The sequence below is a fragment of the Catharus ustulatus genome, chromosome 14 (genome assembly GCF_009819885.2).
Source record: "Catharus ustulatus isolate bCatUst1 chromosome 14, bCatUst1.pri.v2, whole genome shotgun sequence".
Taxonomy (NCBI): Eukaryota; Metazoa; Chordata; class Aves; order Passeriformes; family Turdidae; genus Catharus; species Catharus ustulatus.
The window spans coordinates 14,649,492-14,671,287 of NC_046234.1; the positions used below are offsets into that span (position 1 = coordinate 14,649,492).

Below are 21,796 nucleotides of genomic sequence, written 5' to 3' on the forward strand. Positions count from 1 at the left end.
CAGCCCCTCTCAATACAGCTCTTGAGGCTGATGGTAAGAATCCTCCCCCAGATGTTTTCCAGAGTCAATTTTTCACTCCACAAGCCTGTCAACTCTGAGAAGCTGGAACAGCAAAGACACCGGAACCCACATCCACTTGGCAGCACAAACCTTAATACATCTCCCTTGGTTTCCACCACCTCAGGTGTTAGCTGAGCTGCCTTCAGTGCTTTAGGGGCGCTGGGACTTGGCATTAGACCCAACGTGGTGTTTCACCCACATGTGAGATCTGATGAGGTTTCTCCACAAATGCTCTTCTCCCTGGTGGCCAGGGAGAGCCGGGCACAGGTCCGGGGGTGGCAGCTCCTGCCCTCAGCCATCCCGGGCTGCAGCAGCCAGCGCAGTGACCCCGTCCCCTCGGAGCACCAGCCCTGCTGCCCCTCCTCCAGCTGCTCTGAGCACGCAGGCAGGATGGAGCACGTTGCCAAATTTTGCTTGGCTGGACTTCGATTTTTATTTTTATCTTCTACAGCTTGTAAAAAGGCTTTTAAAAGATGGGATATGTCTCTCTGTTTTCCCCACAGGCTCCGCTTATTTATGACTTTTCCCCCCTTTGTCTCCAAAGGGGCTCAAAGCAACGGGTTTGTTTTAAGCCCCCTCGAATAAAAATGATTCCATTCCCGGATTGTCTGGGGATGGTGTCTCCTAGAAGTTGCTTTAGGATTGTTATTCCAGGACCAGCAAGGGGAGCTCAAGCCTTGTTTACGGTAGGTCCCGCACTAATTCTCTCTGCTTGTGAGTGTTTTTCATCCCAGTGCGTGACCCGGGCGGGGATGCCCAAGGGATGGATGGTTCGTGCTTTGGCAGGCGGGGGCTGTGGCACGACGCGGGGCAGTGGGAGGTGGGAGCGGGCAGCTCTGCAGGCAGCAAGCGAACCGAGAGGTGCGGGGATCGGCTCGGGCCCAGCCGGGGGTGGGGAGAGCTGCTGAGCGACGACACGCCAGCGCGAAAAGGAGCATTTTTCTGACCAAGTCCGCCCAGCTGCGCCAGCTGCCAGCCGGGGGGAGAGCGGGGGAGCAGCCGAGCCGAGCCGAGCCGGCCCGGGGCGGGGCGGGCGCTCCGCACGCACCCGCTCCATCAGCAGCGCAGTTGGGAACCGGGACAGCCGCCGCGCCCCCATCCCGCCCCGGACCGCCCAGCCGGGACGCGGGGGCCGGCCGGGCGCTCACCCAGGGGCCGCGGTGACGGGCGCTGTCCCCAGCGGGCCAGCCTCATCCAGCTCCGAGCCGCTCCTGAGACGCCGAGCCCGGACACTGCGGCGGGGCTGCGGCTCCGCGGCCGCGCTGCTCCAGGAACGCCGGTGGGGCCGCGTCGAGCGCGGGGCCGGGCGGGAGCCGCGGCCGGCACAGGGTTAATCGCGGCGGAGCCGCAGCACGGGGCGGTCTCCCCGCCGCGCCTCCCTCCCCGCGGCCGCCCCCGCCCGCCCCTCGCTCCGCCGCCGCACCTGCCCGCGCCCCCGCCGACAACTTTGGGTGCCTGTTGCGCGCAGCGAGCTCCGTGCCCGGCGGTCAGTGCCATGGGCGCCGCGGAGCAGCGCCTCGGGTAGGCGGCCCGCGGGGTCGGGCCGGGAGCGCTGCCAAGGCTCTCCGCCCTCGCCTCGCTCCGCCGCCGCTGCAGCGATCGCTGCCCCGCGCTCGGCCAGCATGGAGGTGCAGCTGGGGGTCGGTCGCGTCTACCCGCGACCGGCGGGCAGGACCTTCCGCGGGGCTTTTCAGAGCTTCTTCCAGAGCGTCTGCGACGCTTTCCAGCCGCCGCGAGAGGAGCCGGGTGCCGGGCAGCCGCCGGCGAGCGCGCCCTGCCCGCCGAGTCCGCGGCCGCCGCCGGACTCCCCCGCCTGCCTGCCGCCCCCGCCGGGCTGCCTGCCGCCCCCCGAGCCCCGTGCTGCCGGTAAGGCGCTGCCGGCCGCCGGCCCCGCCATGGGCTCGTCCTTCCCCTGCGCCGGAGAGCTGAGGGAGCTGCTGGGCGAGGCGGGTGCGATGCCGCTGCTGCCGCCGCCGCCGCCGCCGCCCGAGACCGAGCCGGCGGATAAGGAAGACCCGCTGGGCGACAGTGCCCGGCAGCTGTGCCGCGCCGTGTCCGCCTCCATGGGGCTGGCGCTGGAGGCGCTGGAGACTCCGGCCGAGCCGCTGCCCCGTGAGGACTGCATGTTCGCCGTGCCCGCCGGGCCGCCCCGCGCCCCGCGCCCGCCCACCCGCGACCCCTCGCCCGCCTTCGAGGCCACCGTGGCCGCCGAGCCGCCCGCCGGGCCGGGGCTGCCCCGCGGCTTCAGCCGCGTCAAGCTGGAGAGCGCGGCGGGGCCGGCCGCGGGCGGCGGCTGGGGCGGCCCGTGTCGCTTCGGGGCCGAGCTGGTCCCGCCGGGCCCCGCGCCCCCCTGGCCCACCTTCTTCGCCGAGGAGGGGCAGCTCTACGGGCCGTGCCCCGAGCCGCCCGCCGGGCCTGCCGACTGCCCTGGCGATGCCTGGTACCCACCGGGCCGGGCGCCTTTCGCCGCCCCTGCCCCCGGCATCAAGAGCGAGCTGGAGCCCTGGGTCGAGGGCTACGCCGGCGCTTACGGCGACCTCCGGTGAGTACCCGCGTCCCGCATCCCACCGGCATGCGCACCCTGCACTGTGCTTCCCGCCGGCATCCTGCATCCCACCTGCCGCCAGTACCGGCATCCTGTGCCTGCATCCCTGCTCCTGCACCCGCATCCCACCGGCACGCCGCGCCCCGCGGCTCCGACCCCGCTGTGTCCTGGCTATTCCCGCTTTGGTTGCGCCTCTCCGCTGCCGAATCTTGCCTTTTGCCGGGATGCTGTTATTTGGGACTGATTAGGCGGCAGCGTGCCAGGAATACCGCGGTGCACGCGCGGTGTCCCCGCCGCTCTGCGAGGTCGTTGAGTTATTCTCGTTCCCTCACGCATCTGTTATCCCGCTGCTCCCGGCCGCTGGGAGCGGGCGAGATCGGGACGCTGTGCCCTGAAGCACGGACGGATCTTGACACGGAGTTAAAATCCTCCCAGCAACTTGTCCCGCCGAGAACTGCCTGCCGGGAATGCACTGTGCAAAGCAGGAAACCCCGAATGTAGTGGCAGAGAAATATCGCCTGTGCTTCGGGGCTGTTTTAAGTACAGATAGAAAATATATTTTAAAGCAGAGCTAGAATAGATTTTGAGAATGAACCAGGGATGGGGAAATTTTTTTGAGAAGTAAAATTCAATCAAGAATAAATTTTCCTGATGGCTTAACCTCAAAAAAAAGGTGATGAGCCATCTCTGTAAAATACCTGTACAGCATTCAAAGTAGTGGGCACCTGCATGCTCACCGGTCAGCACAGCAGATTTGATGGAAATGGTAGAAAGGGCTGTCCATGGAATTTTCTACTGGCTCAGAGGGAGCCCCATCCAGGAGTAGGTGAGGCCTCAGCTGAGGTTTGCATCATGGCAGTCCTGCATCCACACACTCGCCCCGTGATGCTTGGGATGGTGGGAACAAAGGCTGAAATGAACAATTAGATTTTACCTCTCAATTAGCACCGGGCAAGTGCACTGCCTCTGGGCTTGTTTCTGTTTGAAATGCTCACAGCTTCATTTGGGTACTGGGGCAATTTCCATCCACGCAGTGATTTACTGGGGGATTGTACAGAGATGTCAAGAGCTTGGCAAATGAAAAAAGAATAAAAGTAACGAGAGGTCAGAAAGAGTCCAGCTGCGAGCATCATCCAGCTGTGAGCTTCGTGCGTGGCAGGAGCTATGCAAGCTCTGGGTGTGCCTCTGGAGTCTGGATGAATCTCTGCTGGAATCAGTGCAGAGGGGGCAGGGAGGGAATCGAGTTGGAAAAGTTCAGTGTTTGGATGCTGGTGATGGCAGCGCAGGTTTGTTCCGGGTCTTGCCTTAGAGGTAAACAACATCCCCTCATTCCTGTGGGAGTGCTGTATGCTCCTCTTCCTTGCAGCTCTGTTGGGTCTGCTGTGCCTGCTTCCCCCTGTGGGATCAGCAGGGTTGGAGCTGGCACAGAAACCTTTACAGCACCAGTGTCCTGTCCTTTAAACTCCAAGGCTTGTACAGCACTGCCCTGCTGCTGCAAAGGTGGTGTGGAATGACATGGTCTCTCTGTGTTCAGATGTAATTTTCAAACGCCGTAAGGAAAGCGGAACACTCATTGTGGTCTGGCTCAAGCCATATGTGTTAATCACTGCCAGGTTTACATTTCATCCTAGCAAGGTGTCCATTAGCTTTACAGTGCTGCTGGCCCACTCCTGTAGCTTTGCATTTTCTCCTGGATCTGTGGGTGCCAGCACAGGAGCAGGCTCTGCTGCTGCTGGAGCTGTGGATTGTGTACCAGCATCCCAGGCAGCAGTGCCCGTGGGAAGAAAGGTTTGTGGGAGCTGAGAGGCTCTGTAGTAAAATTTCCTGATGGAAGGATGACTGACTTTTGGACCTGCACTCCTGTGCTGTGTGGTGCTAGGTCTGATCTCCTGCCCTACTTGACCTTGCATGCAAAGCTTTCCCTTCGTAGCCTCGGAGGATGCAGTCTGTGTTCTGTGGGGACAGTGAGGGTCATTTCTGGGGCTTTACAAGCCTGAGGCAATGGGCACCTCAGAGCCCTGTCCCTCGGGGTGCTGCTGGGTTACACAGCATACACAGGCCCCCTTCCTTTGTAGAATAATGAGCATTTCAAGGTGTGCTGCTCCTACTTTCTTTCCTCTCTGAATGGTCCTGCTGTCTGCCAGCAGGATCATGGCTCTTCCCTCACAGATGAAGTTGTCCTAAGCCCCAGATCTACCCTGCTGCAGTTGGGACCAGGTATGGGTAGATACTTTATGAGTTAAACACCCTTCATATGCACTTAAGCATGAGCAATTTTTAATACTTGGGGGAGTGTCAGGGTTAAGAGGTGCTGGCACATCTCAGAAACACTGTAGTTATTAACACAATTTTATTTAATTCAAAGCTTTTGGTACAGTGTCCCCAACTGCATCAGTCAGGCTTACATGTAATTAGCAAATTAATCTGATGTTTTGTTACTCTGTGGACTTGGAGCTGTTTATCTTTGACTCTGGTTGTTGCATCATTACTACCAGCAGTATTTGGAGGTGACTGAATATTCTGTTTCAGGAGCAAGATGGAGCTTTGTCAGAATAAATCCAAGGTTCTGCCATCAGAAAACAAATTGGTGGATTGGAGGGGGTGGCCTCTAGAATGAAATGGAATCAGAGAAGCAGCTGTTACTGAAACCATGGAATCCAAGGGGAGAAAAGGATTTAAAGGGCTTTTGGCTCAGGAAAATCTGCTGTCCACGTAGCTTCAGATGTTTTTAAGTGGCATTTGCTATCATTGTGTTACCTGGTGCTGATACTGGTTGGAATGCTGGTGTTTGCTGGTTACATCTGCCTTTGCTTCCCTTCCTTAGTCTGGCTGTGGTCAGCTTGGGCCAGTGCCACGTGTTCATTCATCACCTGGCTCGATGGCTCTGTAATCGTTTCAGCTCTGTAATTGTGATAGGCTTACAGATAAAACCCACAGTAATTCCTTCCTGTGCAGGGAGGAGATAAGACTGGCGAGGGGATGAAGGGCAGCTGTTACACTGGGAGATGGAATGAGGCAGGAGGTCGTTCTCAGGGTTGCCCTCAGTCCCAGTCGGTGCCCAGCAGCAGCTGCTCTGGTATCCCCATCCCAGGAGGGCTCTGGGGACCCTCAGTGCTGCACTGGCAGAACACCAAAGCCCTTGAGATGGGGCTGACCCTCTCATCTGCTGTTGTCAGAGTGACCTTTCTGCTCTGGCAGTTTGCCATAGGATGTAAATATTTCTTTGAAGACAAGAGAAACATGGCAGAATATTGTGTGGGCAGCCGGTCCCTTCGGCCCCTACGGACACATGGACAGGGAGCCTCTGGTGGCCAGGAGAGTTGGGGATGTGCTAAAGCTTGTTGTCAGTTCCTGATAAATTGAGAAAAAATAAACAAATTTCTCCCTCAGCACACCCTTTCCTTGCTCAGAGACACAGGGTGACTGTGATAATCCAGCTGGAGCTGGATTAGGGAACTCAGGGCTTGTCTGAATGTGAGCTGGCGCGACAGCAGGCTGTGGCAGGGTGCCTGTCTGTCGTGGCTGCAGCTGAGGTTGTGAAACAAGTGATAAGCTGAGACCAGGTAACTGGTGCTGCAGGGATGTTGGAGCTGTGGTCAGCAAGGAGAACCCCTCAGGACTGGGGGAGCAGCCAGGCAGACACTGTGCTGGAGCACGGCACTGGTGGCTCCTTTTCCTCACTCCTGAGCATATATCAAATCCCATAAAATAGTCTCCTCCTTTTCCCCTCCCTTCTCTGTCTGTCCCTCCTTCTCCTCCCTGCTCTTCTGTGCTCCAGCTCTCCCTTACCGCTGGGAAGAGGCGATGGGTCACCCATGTAGGGTGTTTGTGTGGGACCTAGCCAGCTGCTCTGAGGGTACACAGCATCTCTTTGCCTCTTCACTGCCCAAAGGCAGACATTGCTCCATCCCCCACTAGGCTTTCCCATCCTATTTTCCAAATGTTTTGAATTTTTGAGCTCTTACATCCTCTGGAAGCTGGTTGCACAGTCTCGTGCTTGGTATCAGCAGTGAGTATTCCATCCTGCCTCCTCTCAAGTGCTGATTGCAGTGCATGGACAGGCTTTATGTGGCACTTGGTGCACTTGGTGGCAGCAGCTGAGAAATCAGAAAATTTTGCCAAATAAACAATCCATGAAAAGCTTTAAGAGTGTTGATGGGTTGGAGTCGCACAGGTGCTTTGTGTTTTTCCCTGAGGCTTCAAGGCTGGAAGCTGCACAGGATCTGCTCACGGCAGCTCTTCTGCTTATGCAGCTTTTACATTCTTCCTGCTGTTTACAGATTCCCTGATACTTATCCACTGCACAGATGAGCTGTGCTTTGCACCACTCCTCAGCAGCCAGCCTGGCATAACCATTGGTTTTCCTCTTAGGACAGCTTCACTCCTGACTGAGAGCCAGTTAACAATGGGAAGCACTTTGGTTTTGCTTCTGAGGACAGAAGAGTGTGTCAAAATACTGATTTGGAACAAGAGATAGTGTGTTTTGTAGCACAGGGGTCACTCCCAGGTCAGGATTCTCATTGCAGAGATGGATTTTTTTCCTCTGGGACAAGATCCCTGCCATGAATACAGGCACCAGCCTGTGGGGATGAGCATCAGTGGGTGCTGGATTGGGATCCCTGCCATGGGTACACGTACCAGCCCCTGGGGATGGGCATCAGTGGGTGCTGGATTGGGATCCCTGCCATGAGCACAGGTACCAGCCCCTGGGGATGGGCATCAATGAGTTTGGGATCCCTGCCATGGGCACAGGTACCAGCCCCTGGGGATGGGCATCAGTGGGTGCTGGATTGGGATGGTGTCCCCGTGGCACGGAGCCCACGATTCCTGGAAGTCGCTGCCTCTGCCCCTTTCTCAGAGCGAGGAAGGTGTGGGACAGTCCCGGGAGGAACGAGAGCAGAAACAGTGTAGCGGGGCAGTCACTGTGAGCGGCATCCCAGGGGCTGTGCCAGCTCCCCTGGACCCTCCAAGGCCGTGCTGGAGACAAGAGCCCGCTCTGTGTCCGTGCCAGGGGTCACCTCCTGGTCCCAGCCGGAGCAGATTGCGGATGGGCAGTGGGAGGAACAGGCACAGCAGAAACTGGAGCAGGTCTGGAGTCAGTCTGTGCATGGTACATGCTCCTGAGCTGGGAGGAAAGCTGGAAAAACCGCTGTGTATTGCAGGAAGAAATCACAAAACTCCCTAAAACATTGGAAATCTTGAAGTCATGTTTTGGTGCGATGAAAACAGTTTCATTACACGGGGTTAAGAACAATTTGCAGTAGAGAGCAATAGCTGAGTTCTTTGTGTTTTTCTGTCATTACCATGAATTCCACTCTTGGCACGGACCTTCATATTTTATAAATTGCTTATTTGAAGGTGGCTGTCCCACTTTGCCAGTTCTCAATTGCCAGTTGCTGTCTAGACTTGGAACACTCAGTGGAGGCTGCTGGGTTGGTGTTTGCAGTGGATACTTTCTGTTAGTGCTTGTGGACTAAAATTATTAAAGAAAGAAATTGTATTTATTTTATCATCTGGTGGAACATTTAAAATTTATCAAGTGAGTGTTTACTGAAAGAAAACTATTCAGTGGGAGACTTTCTATGACTTCTAGTAAAAACTGTTTGTTTCTCAGAGCTGCCCTGGTCAATCCCAGAGATCTGTGCAGCTATGGATGGCTCTGGAACATTGGAAATATATAGGAAAAGTGAAGAGTCCTCCTTGCACAGCTCCTCAGCCTCATTACTTTGTGCAAGTTAATTTTCTTTTTGAAAGATTTTCTTCAAAAGGCACATCTGCAACTCAGACTGATGCAAAGCAAGTGCTACAAAGCCATCATGGACAGCCTGGGCCAGCTGGGGAGGGTGGCTGGGTGCCACCATCTGCATGTAGTGATGTGGCACAGGGGGCACAGGCACCTCCCGTTGGAATTATCATTGGGCAAGACATTGAGCAGAGTGATCTGCTCTCACCTTGGATGAGCCCAGCTCTACATCATAGGAAAACAGCAGTGGCAACGCTTTCTGTGGGGGTACTGGAGCCTTTCCAGCTCTTTCTTTCCCTCCAGAGACCCAGCATACAGCAGGCACAGGGGCAGTGTCCCATCTCCTGTTGTAGCAGAGCATTTATCCCTGGTAAACAATTAAGAGGCAGATACGGTCACGTCCCCCCTTAGTGGGTGGCAGTGCAGGCATGCCCAGTGGTGGCCTTGGCAGTGGCTGGTGGCCCTGGTATTGACTGCTGCTGCACGCTGTGGGGACCAGAGCCAGCCCTGTTTGTTAATAGTGGTATGAGGGAGCTCATTGAATTGAAAAAGAACTGGCCCAGTTGTCATGGCAAAGAGTTGTGACGGAGGTTCTCCATCCATATTCTCTCGCTGTTACCACTGCTGCCTGCCTTCCCTGCTCTGCCTGTGCTACCCATCCCTGGCCAGCCACACTTCATCCCCCTGCTGCTCAGAGTGAAGGGCAGGGGGAGGGATGAGCCTCCCTGGGGACATCTCCTTGTGGGGGGAGTCCAGCTCACCCTGGCCAGGTGCTGGTGGCTACTGCAGTGTGTGCTTGTGTTTTGTTGTGCTTTAAATCTAGCCATTGCAACCCTCATTCTTTTTGCCAGCATTTTATTTAAGTGAGAATCAAAGTATCCTCTAACAGTAATAAAAATACTCCCAGTAGTAGTACTTTACTGCCAAAGCACTCATGAGCAGCAATTCATTCAGCCTCCAGGCAGCTGTGGGAAAAGGAATTGTCCCTTTTCTGCAGGTTTGACAGCAGCCCCTTGGTGTGTGAGTGGCCACAGCCCTGGCTCAGCTCCGGGGTTCTGAGGGGCTGGGCAGGGTGCTGGGGACCATCCTGCAGCAGCATGCTGGACTTTGCACCCCATGCCCTGGCCCGTTCACCTGCAGTGACCCCAGTGCCCCCGTGCAACCCCTGCCGGTGTTTGCAGGAGCGGGGTTACGGGAGGGCAGCATCGCGCTCCAGGACCGCGCAGGAGCCGCCACTCCCCAGGGACCTGAGCGGGACAGGAGGCTCGGTTTAGCTTGGGTCAGCTTGGCTCAGCTCCTCTCATGGTGCTGCTTGCTCCCTGGTTAGTGCAGTCTGAACAGAGGCCAGCAAGAGCAAGGTCACCCGCTGTGCTCTGACCCAGAGCTCCCCAGCCCCCGCCCAGGGACGCCTCTGCAAATAGTGAGAACAAAGTCAGGTGCTGACACGTCCTCAGAAAGTGGTGGGATTGGTTTGTTAGGGACACGGACCTCAGCTTAAGTGATTCGCAGTAGAAGAAATAATCTTAAAAGTATATGCCAGTTCCCCAGGTATTTATAGCTTCTGCCCTTTTCCCAGGCCACCCGGCCCCAGGCAGCTCGGGTGTCCACAGGGGTGGATTACACTCGTGCTTTCCACAGGTGTCCTGGTGGCTTCCCCGTGTCATCCAAAGGAGAAGGGAGCCCATCCTAATAAGTAAATAATGATTCCTGGGATTAGCCCCTGTTTCTGCTGAGGGGCCAGTCTATCGTGTTTCCTGGCACGTGGGGCTGCTGGGGCTGGGTGGACCATGCCGAGCACCTCATGACAGGCAAGGCAGCTGTGGCTTCCCAAACAACTCCAGGGGCAAAAGAGATGGCTTACATCAGGGAGGAGGGTCAGTGCAGAGCCACCAATACTGGGGCACTGACGGTGCTGGCCCAGGGCACCCTTGGTGTGGGGAGGGAGCTTTAACCAGGGCAAGCAGCCAGGCACAGGCACATTTAACCATTGGTGTGTCTGCCCTGACATCTGGGTGCTCCTGGGACACATTTGGGGTGTGCCTGTGCTGGCAGAGCCCTGCTTGGGCTGTGCAGGGCAGGAGAGCTGTTCAGAGCTCCATGCAGAGTCCCAGCACCCCTCATGTGCTGGGCATGGCAGCAGTCAGAACGATTTACCTTCCGTGTCTGCAGCCAGGTGTCTGTGACAGGCGCTGCTGGGGGGTGTCCTGGGTGCTCCCTGCCTGATCCAGCTCTTGCTGGAGCCTGGGGAATCTGGTCATAGACCCAGGGAATGGTTTTTTGGAAGGGCATTAAAGCCCATTTCATTCTGCTCCCCTCTGTGGGCAGGGACATCTCCCACCAGACCCTCCTGTGTTGCTGAGCTGTGTCCTGCCTGGCTTTGTCACCTGAGGATGGGTGATGTCTTCTGCTGGGTGACCTCTCCCTCTGCACCAGTGTGCTCCAGGAGGGACTGGACATGGGCTGGCTGTAGCCTGGGAAGAACCTCAGGGCAAATCCTTCTGTGTTACAGCAGCATCTTCACCTTCCAGACCCCCACCCTGCTGAGTGCCTCTGGAATTGCTGCCAGCAGGAGCCGTCCCTGTGAATGCCAGGGGAGGCTGCAGATCTCCAGAACACATTTTACAGAGGATGTGTGTAGTCCCTGGGATGAGGTGGGAGTTTGCTTCTGTCCCCTTGTGCTCTCTCTGCCTGGGGGTGGATGGAGGGGGCTTCTTGTCTCTCCCAAAATGATGTGACACTTCTTTGATGTTTTTACCAGCCCTCAGCATTTTGGCTGTCATTACACATTTTAGCTGTGTTTGCTTCTTTGCTGGTTAGAAATGGCAGAAAAAAAACGCTTTGACCTTGGCCTGTGTGCTGAGAACAGAGCTCAGGCACAAGTTTCTGTATCACAAATTTCCTCATGAAGGCTCCTGCCTCCTCCCCCTCGTGCCAATCAGCAGAGCACATCCTCACATCTCCTGACCCGCTGTTGTGAGGGCTGGAGTGGGGTATCTCAGCAGCTCCACTTTCCTCTTGAAAGGGAAATACAGGGAAGGAATTTTTGTGCTGATTGGGTTGATAGCTTTCATCTGGGAAGCAATAAAGTGTGTTAACTGGAAAATGAAATCCCCCTGCAAAGAGAGCTCGGGTGATTTACTGTTCCTCTTGAATTTTGTGTGTGCCTCTGCACATTTGTGGATTCATCATCTTCCCATGAACACCACACACAGATAATGTGTGTGTTCTCTTCTGAGTGAGGAACATCCCCAGCCCTCACCCTGGGGCCTGCAGTGTTCCCTCTGCAGGGATGTCCCTGGAGGGCAGGTGTTGTGCTGGAGCTCCGTGAGCCTCTGTGGGCACACAGGGTTTGGTGTGGGATCAGCATTGCTGCTTCTCCCTGCTCAGGCACTGAGAACCAGCCCCCCAACTCACCCCACTCCCTGTCCTGCTGCCTGGCAGCACCAGCTCTGGGGCACACGTGTCTGGAGCCATGGGTGTGGGCTGTAACCCCTGTGGGCTGGCTCTGGGCTTTGTCCCTGTGCATGCTCTGTGCTCCAGAACATGTGACATGGTCCTGATGAACTCAGCCTGTTCACATGGATTTCGTTTTTCTGGCTCTCCATAATTGGCTTTGTTTTCACGTGTTCCCTGTGGTCAAAAAGTCTTTTCCCTGATAATAGGATCTTCCCTTTACAAAGAAATCTGTTACTTCCCAGTCTGCTCCCCAGTTCCCCGGAGCATCTTTAAATGGTTAGAAAAACAATAGCAGCCCAGGGACTTTTTCTCTTTCTTGTTTACAGCACAGCCTGTGCCAAGTGCGGGGTCCTTGATTCTGGGCTGTCTTGGGGGTGGTTTGAAGAGGGAGCAGAGCACAGTGCTGGGAAGCCTGTGGGACAGAACATCCCACTGGAGCTGTGCTGAGGGCTGGGCACAGCTGAGCTGAGATGGGAGCTAAGGTTCTGGGGAGCAGCTGTTCTCTTCTTGTTCTGTTCACCCTCCCTTTTACCATGTGGGTGCTTAAACCCTTGGATTATGGCTCGAGTTGAAGCAGTTGTCATGCCCAGCAGGGAGAAGGTGGCAGGCTGGAGTTAGCAGTGTGGCTGAACTCTGCACTCCACTCAGTGGAGGGGGCTCAGTGTGTCCTGCAGGATCCCCTGGGATCAGGGGATCTGTTCACTCCTGGCCACGCTGTGCCCTGCTATCGTTTCAGCGCCGGGGTCAAGGCGGGTGCGCAGCCACTGCGGCTGCGGCGTGTCCTAGGATGACTATCTCACTGCTCACTCCGAGACACTCGGCAGAACACTCTCAAGGCTGGGAGGCCTAAAATTAGATGTGGCATCTGTGTTTTGGTTTGCAGGCAGGCTTAAAAGAAAATGATTCCTGGCTGCTTTCATTCCTCGCCTGCTTGGAAGAGCACGGCCACGGGGTAGTGGGCAGGGCTTTGGTTGCCGGCGTGCCACGGCTCTCTCTGGACATTGCTGCCCAGCAGGGCCAGTCAAAACTCCAGCATGGGTCTGTGATAATGGGAGGACCACCCATGCCCACAGGTCCCTGGAGTCAGCCAGTTGCAGGGCTGTGGGACTTTGCTCTCTGTTTTCCTGGGAATGCTCTCAGCCCCCAAAACAGCAGGTCTGGCTGTCCCTGCCATATGCCACTAAAAGTGCAAACTGGCATCAAAGCACTGTTTTCCAGTCCATGCCTGTCTGGGATACCCTGTGTTGCAGGTGTGTGCCACTGGGGTTGGTACTGGTGCAGCTGTCCGTCCATCCATCCATCCATCCATCCATCCATCCATCCATCCATCCATCATCCATCCATCATCCATCCATCCATCCATCCATCATCCATCCATCATCCATCCATCTGTCCATCCATCCATCCATCCATCCATCCATTCTCCATCCATCCCCCCATCATCCATCCCCCCATCATCCATCCATCCATCCATCATCCATCATCCATCCATCATCCATCATCCATCCATCCATCCATCATCCATCCATCCATCCATCATCCATCCATCCATCCATCCATCCATCCATCCATCCATCCATCCATCATCCATCCATCCATCCATAATTCATCCATCCTCCATCCATCCATCATCCATCCATCCATCCATCCATCCATCCATCCATCCATCTTCCATCCATCCATCCATCATCCATCCATCCATCCATCCATCCATCCATCCATCATCCATCCATCCATCATCCATCCATCCATCCATCCATCCATCCATCCACCCTCCATCCATCATCCATCCATCCATCCTCCACCATCCATCATCCATCCATCCATCATCTGTCCATCATCCATCCATCCATCATCCATCCATCCATCCATCCATCCATCCATCCATCCATCCATCATCCATCCATCATCCATTATCCATCCATCATCCATCCATATATCCATCCATCCATCCATCCATCCATCCATCATCCATCCATCCCTCCATGCCTTGCTGAGGGGCAGTCCTGTGGCTCACTGGGGAATTTGCTTCCATGTTGTCTGTTCTGCTGAGACTGGGGCTAAAAGTTGCAGTGAGACCTGGCACTGAAGATGTGAAACCTTCATTATAATTGGTGTGTTTATGTCAGGGATGACTCAGAGCACGATCCGCTTGGAGGACGCAGGAAGATGATAGTGTTGCACAAGTCGTGAAGTCTCCTCTAGAAACTCTGTGCTTTGCCAGCAGAGCTGAAAGGAAATGCTGCAGATAGTGCTTGTATCTACTCCCAGACATAATAAAGCAACGGATTTTTATGCCCCTGCAGTTGTATCTCTGCAAAGGGTTGGTCTTGGTGTAAATGAGCCTCACAATAACCCAGTTCTGCTGGTCAGCTGTGGGACCAGGGCACTGCAGTGATCCCTGGCATCCCTCACTGCGAGAGGGGTGGGAGGGGGGCTGACCCCAAGATGGGGGTTCTGCTTCTTGCTCCCATCCCTGTCCCTCCCCAGGGCTCTGTGCTGAGCCAGGGGGAGGGTGCTGGCTCAGGCCATGTGCCTCCCCAGCTGGGAGCCAGATCCGTGGTATTTGTGGTCTCCTCATGTTTCCATGCCAGGTCCCGCCCGCCCCTGTTGCTCACTGTTTTTGCCTTGCGCTTCCTCCAGTGGAGAGATAAAAATGCAGAATTTGCAGGGCTGGTTTCCTTAGCAGTAATTCCACTGCCAAAGGAAGTGGGGAAAATATTTTGTGTTTTAAATATCTGGGAATGAATCCTGGCATCCTTCTGCAGCCCAGCTGGGAGCCACCGACCACTGAGCTCTGGCCACCAGCACAACTTGATCTTTGTTGCCAAGTTAAATTCCAAATACACTTGGAGTTCCATGTGACACTGACTGGAATCGTTCTACCTTGGGTTTTTCTTGGTAGCCCTGACCAGATGCTGGGGTTAGCTAAGGGGGACCATGGTGGCCTTGGGGGCCACATGGCTGGTTCACCTCAGGTGCTGTGCCCTAGGGTGCAGTGTCCTGCTCCTCTGGAGATCCTCCTGGCACACCAGCTGTGAGAAAAGCCACCAAGAACTCACATCCCCTCTCCCAGAGCATTTCATAAGCATCACTGCACTTGATTTTGGCAGAGGGAAAGGTAAAAGTTCTGCAGGCAAAGATGTTGGTATGTGGCACCACAAATCTGTTCCCTGGATGCTTTCCTGGGAGCTGTAAACCTGTATCTGTGTCTGGCATCGTGGCAGTGTCTCTTGGAGCGTGAAATATATGTATTAAGTGTCTCATTATTTGTGATTTTCTTTACAGGTACATTTTCTTTTTGTGAGCAGAGTGGATGGATTTGAAAATGGAAGATTATGGTGTGGCTTAAACTAACTGCATAGATATCAGTGAGGACAGTGTTTCCTTGGGAAATAAGTTGGGTTCTCCATGCAACAAGGATGCCAAGGTCCTGTCCTTGGTGGCTCCAGGTGACTCTGTAGTCACCAGGAGGATTCAGTGTAGGGCTCTGGTGGCCTCGAGAGCGCTCCTCAGGGCTGCAGCCTGCCTGCAGCCTTGCTGCTCCTTGTTTGTTTTGTCCCCTTTGTGCTTTGTAATCAGGTGAGTTCCCATCTGAGGTGGCCTTGCAACGAGCTTGTGCCATCTCTTTTTGTAGGTTCCTGCTCCATCTGGGGGATCAACTGTTCCATCTTCCCTGAGCTGATTTATTAAAGCTCAGAGCTGCTCCCTGAGCCTCAGGCTGTGAGGCAGAAAATTTGGTGTCAGCTGTGCCAAGTGTGGGCACCAGTGAGGGGGGGAGGCTGCAGGGTGGCTTTGCCCAGGCTTTGCCTTCCAGGTGTAGCAAACCTGCCACCTTTCACCTTTTTAAGCTCATTTTCTGCTTCTTCCTTATGGAAGAATTCCTTATGATGGGAAGGTGAGAGCCCAGGATGGCACTAAATGAGGGGGTTGTGCTGTGGCTCTGCCATTTACAGGTGGCAGTGCCTCAGCTGGCCAGGTGGCAGGCTGGGGCTGTCTCCTGAGTGCAGGGACAAACAGTGGCTGGGTCCATGCAGCTCCAGGTCTGGAGCAGCCTTCATGCACTACAGAGGAGCACAGGAGAGAAAAGAGCCAAGGGCTGGGAGCAGGGGGGGTTCAGCTGCAGTGAGGACGTGCTGTGTGAAAAATAAACTGCCAAAATAAGTAAACAGAGTGTTTGAAAACAAAACAAAAAAAACCCCAGAATTTAATTTGGAGATTTGAAAAGGGATTTATGCAGCTGTGCCTGTGGAAGCTATTTGTGCCCTTGGGGCTGAGGCAGTGCCAGGGCTGGGGAGCCAAGCCTGCTCCTGTGAGTTGCTGGTGGGAGGACTTTGCTTTCTCTGAGGTGCCAGCCTGCACTGCTGGGATGCTCAGAAAACCCATTGTCATCTGCTAATATTTATTTAAATCCGGTGAGGATCCAGTTCCTATGTGTGTTTACAAGGCCTGGGGCTCATGCTGCTCTGCTCTCAGATGCTATTGTGCCTCTGCTGCCATCACACACAAAAACAAGTCATGGGCAGAGTGGAAACGTACTCAAGGCTATTTAGCAGAAAGGACATGAATTCAGTGTACAAAGCTGCATGTTTATAGATTAAATGGCTCAAAGCATTTTAACAGATGAATGCTCTAAATTTCCTGTGCAGGCCTTGTTACCTAGATAAGCTTGACGTGGTGGCTGTGAGCACAGGCTTGGCTCAGCTCTGGCTGGAGCCAGCAGCAGCCAAATGGCAGTGCAAGGGGACACCAGGATGTGCCCATAGTGAGCAGTCGTGCCCTTTGCTGAGCATGGGTCTGGCCCCTTGATGGGAGTCACAGAACTTCATCCAGGCAGGAACCCCACAGCTGCACTGAGGGGATGCCAGTTAAATTTAATACTGCATTAGAGAATGTCATGCACAGGTGATGCTGTTTTAAAGGCAGCATGAGCGTGTCAGAAATGAGAGCACTGGCAATGACTGGATAGGGTTCTGTGTCACTTGAGTTCAGAGAGAGTACTGGCACAGTTCTGAGCTCAGCATCCCCCTGACCACCTGAGTTTGTGTGTGAGTGCTGGACCAGTGCTCTGCTCTGGGGTTCCTGGGTGGGATGAGCTGGGGGTGTGTGGCAGTGCCATCACTTTGTCCTGGTCTGGCTTAGGGGTGGGAAGTCGTGGCCAAGGGGGCATTTGTGCCCTGGCTCCTTTCCAGCAGCCTGTGAGATGGAAACTTCCTTTTTGGATCAGGAGAAGTGGCTGGCTCCTCTTTTACCAGTGCTTGCTCTTGGCTTTCTGGGGATGTTGTGAAATGTGGCTATTAGGTGAAATTTAACTAATGACAAACAAATGCTTCATTGCAACATGATAGTTTCTACTCCCCAGAAACATTTGCTTGTAGGGGAGCTCAGCAAACCCTCCATTTCCTTACAGTCTGAAACGAGACTAAAACTCATCCTAGAGCTGCAGAATAGATTCTGAGGTTGTTTTTCCCTGCCTCCAAAAGCCACCAAGCTCCTCTGAGCCAGCCTGACCTTGGCCTTCGGGGCGTCTGGCACTGTCAGTGCACCCCAGATGTGTCTGCCCTGGCTCACTATTGCTCTGCAGCAGGGCTGACACTTGCCACACATTGGCCAACAGCGAGCCCCTGCACAGGGGGGCTTGTTTTGGTCTCACCTGAGTGGGTCTCTGAGCCAGCACAGCCCCATGGAGTGCAAGCTTCCACCCAGAGGGAAGCTTTGGAGGTGAGCTGGCTGCTGGGCCACCCCTCGTGTCCCTCCTGTGAACAGGGACAAGGGGCTGTGGCACCTTGGGCCCAGTGGAGCCCCACAGCTTCTCCAGGCTCCTCTTGGGCTCATTGGCCAGTGTTATGTATTGCCTGCATGTTTTTAGAGCACCCTGTAAATGTCCCTTGGAAACTGGAAAATGGATCGTTAAGGGCAGCATTAGCATAGCTCGCTCTTGAGTTGCCAGTACATTTTTACATTATGTTTTTCTTATAATTCCCTTTCTAAAAATAAAAAAGAAGAGGCAAATGGGCATTGGTTTCAAAGTGAAGGGCATTCCTGGGCAGATGCTCTGGGCAGTGGCTGCTGGCAGGAGCCACGTTGGTGCTGCAGGGTCTGTGGCAGAGCTGCTCCCCTCCTGCCCAAACACATCTCCTCCCCTTGGGGTGCTGGGGCTGTGCTCACCCTGCCAAGCCCTACCCCAGGAGGAGCCTGTCCCACTGCAGGAATCACCTTGCATGTCAGCCAGTGTCCTCCATCCCTTGGTGGCAGTGGGGATGAGGGTGGCTGAGCATGGAGGGGTGTTTGGGACAGGGACAGGGTGGCAGGGACAGGTGTGTGGGATGGATGCACACCTGCTGGAAGGTGTTTCTGTACTGCACAGCTCTTCCCATGAACAGCTCTTTAAAAGCTGTTTCAGAAGCCACTCAATTGCAAACCTGCTTTGCAGTTTCAGATAATTAATCCTCAAAAACAGCCCAGGGTCCTCTGGGAGTCCTGTGTCTGTTGTCACGATGCCTGCTGTGAGGGGCCCTGCTGCTCATGGCACTCACAGTGCTGAGTGTGGGGGAGACAGTGGGAGCCTTGTGCAAGCAGGGAAATGAGCACTGCTGGGTTTCTGACTGCACAGAGAGGAGACAAGAGGTGTTGGGTCATTAGCAGAAAGGGCTGTTATGTGTCAGTCTGAAACACACTGGATAAAAGACATTTTTAGCCAGGCTTTTCTATGTGCTGCTGGTATTCTTCTCACCCAGTGCAGGGCTCTGCAGGCATGGGGGGTGTGGGAGTACCCTGAGATGGGTGGTGGGATCACACCAGGAGGACAGGATGGGTGCCATGCAAGCCAAGCAGGGAGCACTTTGGGTGCAACAGGACTTGACTATGGCAGGCATGGTGCAGCCAATATCTCCTCCATTTAATCAGTAATTCAAGAAAAGCCTTGGAAATGGAGATGGCTGGGGAAGGGTGGTTGAGCTGCATCCACAGATCAGTCACTGATTGCTCTTGTTAAAGGGATGAGAAATCACTCAAAAGGTTTCTGCTGTAAAAATTGAGGATGAAATTGCTGCTCCAGTTACTGAGCTGAAGCTGAGGTGGGATCTGCACAGCTCCCAGGTGAGGGACAGGCAAAGACAGTGGGGCTTTTATGGGTATAAAGGATTTTTCAAGAAGTCCCATCTTTGTCACACTCACTGTTGATGGAAAGTGATTTCTCAGAGCTCACCTCCAAGCAAAAAGCACTGCCAAAAATGAAAGGGGATCTAATTTTATCCAAAAGTTGTGGTGACTTGCAGACTGTTAAAAGCTAATTGCCTCATCCAGTGGTTGCAGGAATATGAGTTCTGGTAATTAACTCAACATGCTAGCACTTCCCAAACTGCCTGGACATGTTGGCTCCTGATTTGGATAAGCCCCTCTCCTCCTGCCATGCCCTCTGGAAAAGAAGTTTCTCCATGGATCTGATCACACAAATCAGATCAGGTTGGGCAGGGGATGGTGCCAGCTGAGAGGGGAGAATCTGGCTGTGTGGAAAGGTGAGGAGTTGGAGAAGGGGAGTCAGGCACTGGGGACACCTTGGCATGGGGGTTAATGTGGCATCAAGTGGTTGGCAGTGCCATGCTCTGCCTTGTTTGGTGCTGAGCTTCATTATTGAAGCCACAATCCCATGAGCCCTGCAAGAGCCAGTCTCAGTCACCTTGTCTCAGGCTGTGCTGTCACCCTGTGTCACTGTCACTGCGCTTTGTCACACTTTGTCACACCCTGCACGCCGTGGGCAGTGTCAGGAGGGGCACCCAGCACAGTCTCTGCATGGCCAGGCTTGGCTCAGCTGTTGCTCACCCACTGCAGCTCTGGCTGTGCCATGACCATGCTCCCCACAGCTTGTCCTGCCCATATTTGCTGACCCTTCTCTCTCTGTTTTGTGCTGCAGGTTGGAGACTGGCCGTGACCATGTCCTGCCCATTGATTATTACTTCCCACCTCAGAAGACCTGTCTGATCTGTGGAGATGAGGCATCTGGGTGCCATTATGGAGCCCTCACCTGTGGGAGCTGCAAAGTGTTCTTCAAACGGGCAGCTGAAGGTAATGGGGACAGAGGAGAGGGAATGCCCACTGTGGTGGCATTCTAAGATCTCTTACACCAGGAAAGGAAAAAAAATCAAGGATAAATCCGTTTGTCATTTCATTTTACACACTGCTCTCAAAAAGTAGCCAAACCAGTTTGCCAAAATACAGCTCTTTTTAGTGGCATTGAGCAACCTTGTCTCTTAGAAGGTGTCCCTGCCATGCAGGGGTGTGGACCAAGATGGTCTTTAAGGTCCCTTCCAACCCAGACGTTCCTGTGATTCCATGATGGTCTTGGTGACCTGGTGAGACCCTGGAGCAGTCAGTTCCTGCCTCTCTTCTCGACTCTCCAGAGTGCTTTAAGCTCCCATCAGCCCACCTGTGGTCTCAGATGCACACCTGGCAGTTCAGGGGAGGCTTTTCCTCTCCTACACCCCTTCCAGAGGGTCACTTGTGTGAGACAGCAGAGCCCTCTGTCCATCAGGAGCCATGCTCTGACCTTGGGGTTCACAATCCTTCTCCCAGCCTGTCCTTCATGTCCAGCTCCGTAGTGTCAGGCTCTCCAGGGATAAGTGTGAGCCCAAATGTTCCCTCTCAACAGCAGGGTCTTAGTGCCATCTTTCCTGGGGAATGAACATACCGAAGCAGCCAGCCCAGCTTTTCTTTGGGCTGTACCTCAGCAATGTCTGGTTTGTAGCTGCAGTTCAGAGCTGTGGTTCTTGGGCAGCAGGGAGAGTCTCTGTTGGGGAAGATGAACTGTCTGGCACTGTGGTGCCTGGGGTCACTCACCAGGCTTGTTGTCAGGAGATATGAACCCACACAAGCCATCATTTTTCCTTGGTGCTAACACAGTTTATGTGGGCAGCTGGCAGCAGAGATGGGGACAGAGCTTCTGTCTCACCTGTGCCCAACCTCTCTTTTATATGAGGTCCCAGTCTAGGGATGCTCACCTGCTGCTTGATCTTCAATCTTCAATTAGATCAATTATCATTATGTGCCTCTTTTTGGAGTCACGTTTCCCTCATTCCTCTGTACCAGGATCCAATTTGCCAGAGCTGGTTCAGGGAAGAATAGAGGCTATGCCACAGGGGCCATCAGTGTCTTGCCAAAAGGGCAAAAAGGGCAGTCAAATAATAGTTAATGAATTTTGCATATTTCTCTCGAGTAAATCATTTGCAGATCTGTCTCTGCTGCACACCAGCTCTGTGTCAAGCCAAGTGGGCTGGCTTGTGCAGCCAGAGTAAATAACAGATGCTTGTTTAAGTCAGCAAGTTATTGTTGATTTATAGTAAGTGGAGTCTTGGCTCTCAGTCAGATGAAGTGCTGCTGGAATGAATGCTGTGTCTGCAGGTGGGTGTGGGAGCTGTCCCCAGGGTGGGCTCTGTCCTGTGGGTGACAGGGACCAGAGGTGCCCACAGCAGAGGGGTGGCCCAGGCAGCTCGTGCTGCTCTGAGGTGTGTGCTGTGGAGTTGTTCCCTCTCCTGATTGTGTTATATCATTAATTTAAATGGTGTTTATGTCTCTCCCTGGTTCTTCTGCCTTGCAGCGTGGCAGAGGGTTGGGAGAGTTTGGTGGTGTTGGGATTGGGCAGCAGCCCTTTGCCTTTCCTGAGGAGCCATGTCTGTGCAGGGAGGGGCAGGGGGGCTGTCAGATTGTGAGGTTTCATCTTACACTACCCTGAGGTGCATGGGTAAGTCTTTATTTTGGGGAAGTGGCAATAAATCATGCTCCTTTATAGGTACTGAATGCAGGGATGGCAGGTGATGATTTATGTTCTAACTTTTGATGAGTTTCCAGACAGAAACTCTTCCTTCTTAGAGCTGAGGAGTGTTACTGAAAGCTGATATTTCAGTGTGTTCTCATGTTTTGAAGCCCATAAAATGCTTCTCAGAAAACCTTAGGTCGCCCTTGGAGACTTTACAGCAGTAGATCAAAATGCTTCCCCA

The 21,796-nt window shown here is 54.2% G+C and overlaps 1 protein-coding gene across 1 annotated transcript in view; it reads left to right on the forward strand.

Moving 5' to 3' along the window:
* The first annotated feature begins 1,591 nt into the window (after window positions 1-1,591).
* AR (androgen receptor) overlaps window positions 1,592-21,796 on the forward strand; it is a 39,991-nt gene continuing 19,786 nt past the window's right edge. The window contains exons 1-2 of the mRNA XM_033072165.2: window positions 1,592-2,602; window positions 19,717-19,868. Of these exons, the coding sequence (XP_032928056.1) occupies window positions 1,683-2,602; window positions 19,717-19,868 (1,072 nt within the window). The 5' untranslated portion in view covers window positions 1,592-1,682. The remainder of the gene's footprint in view (window positions 2,603-19,716; window positions 19,869-21,796) is intronic.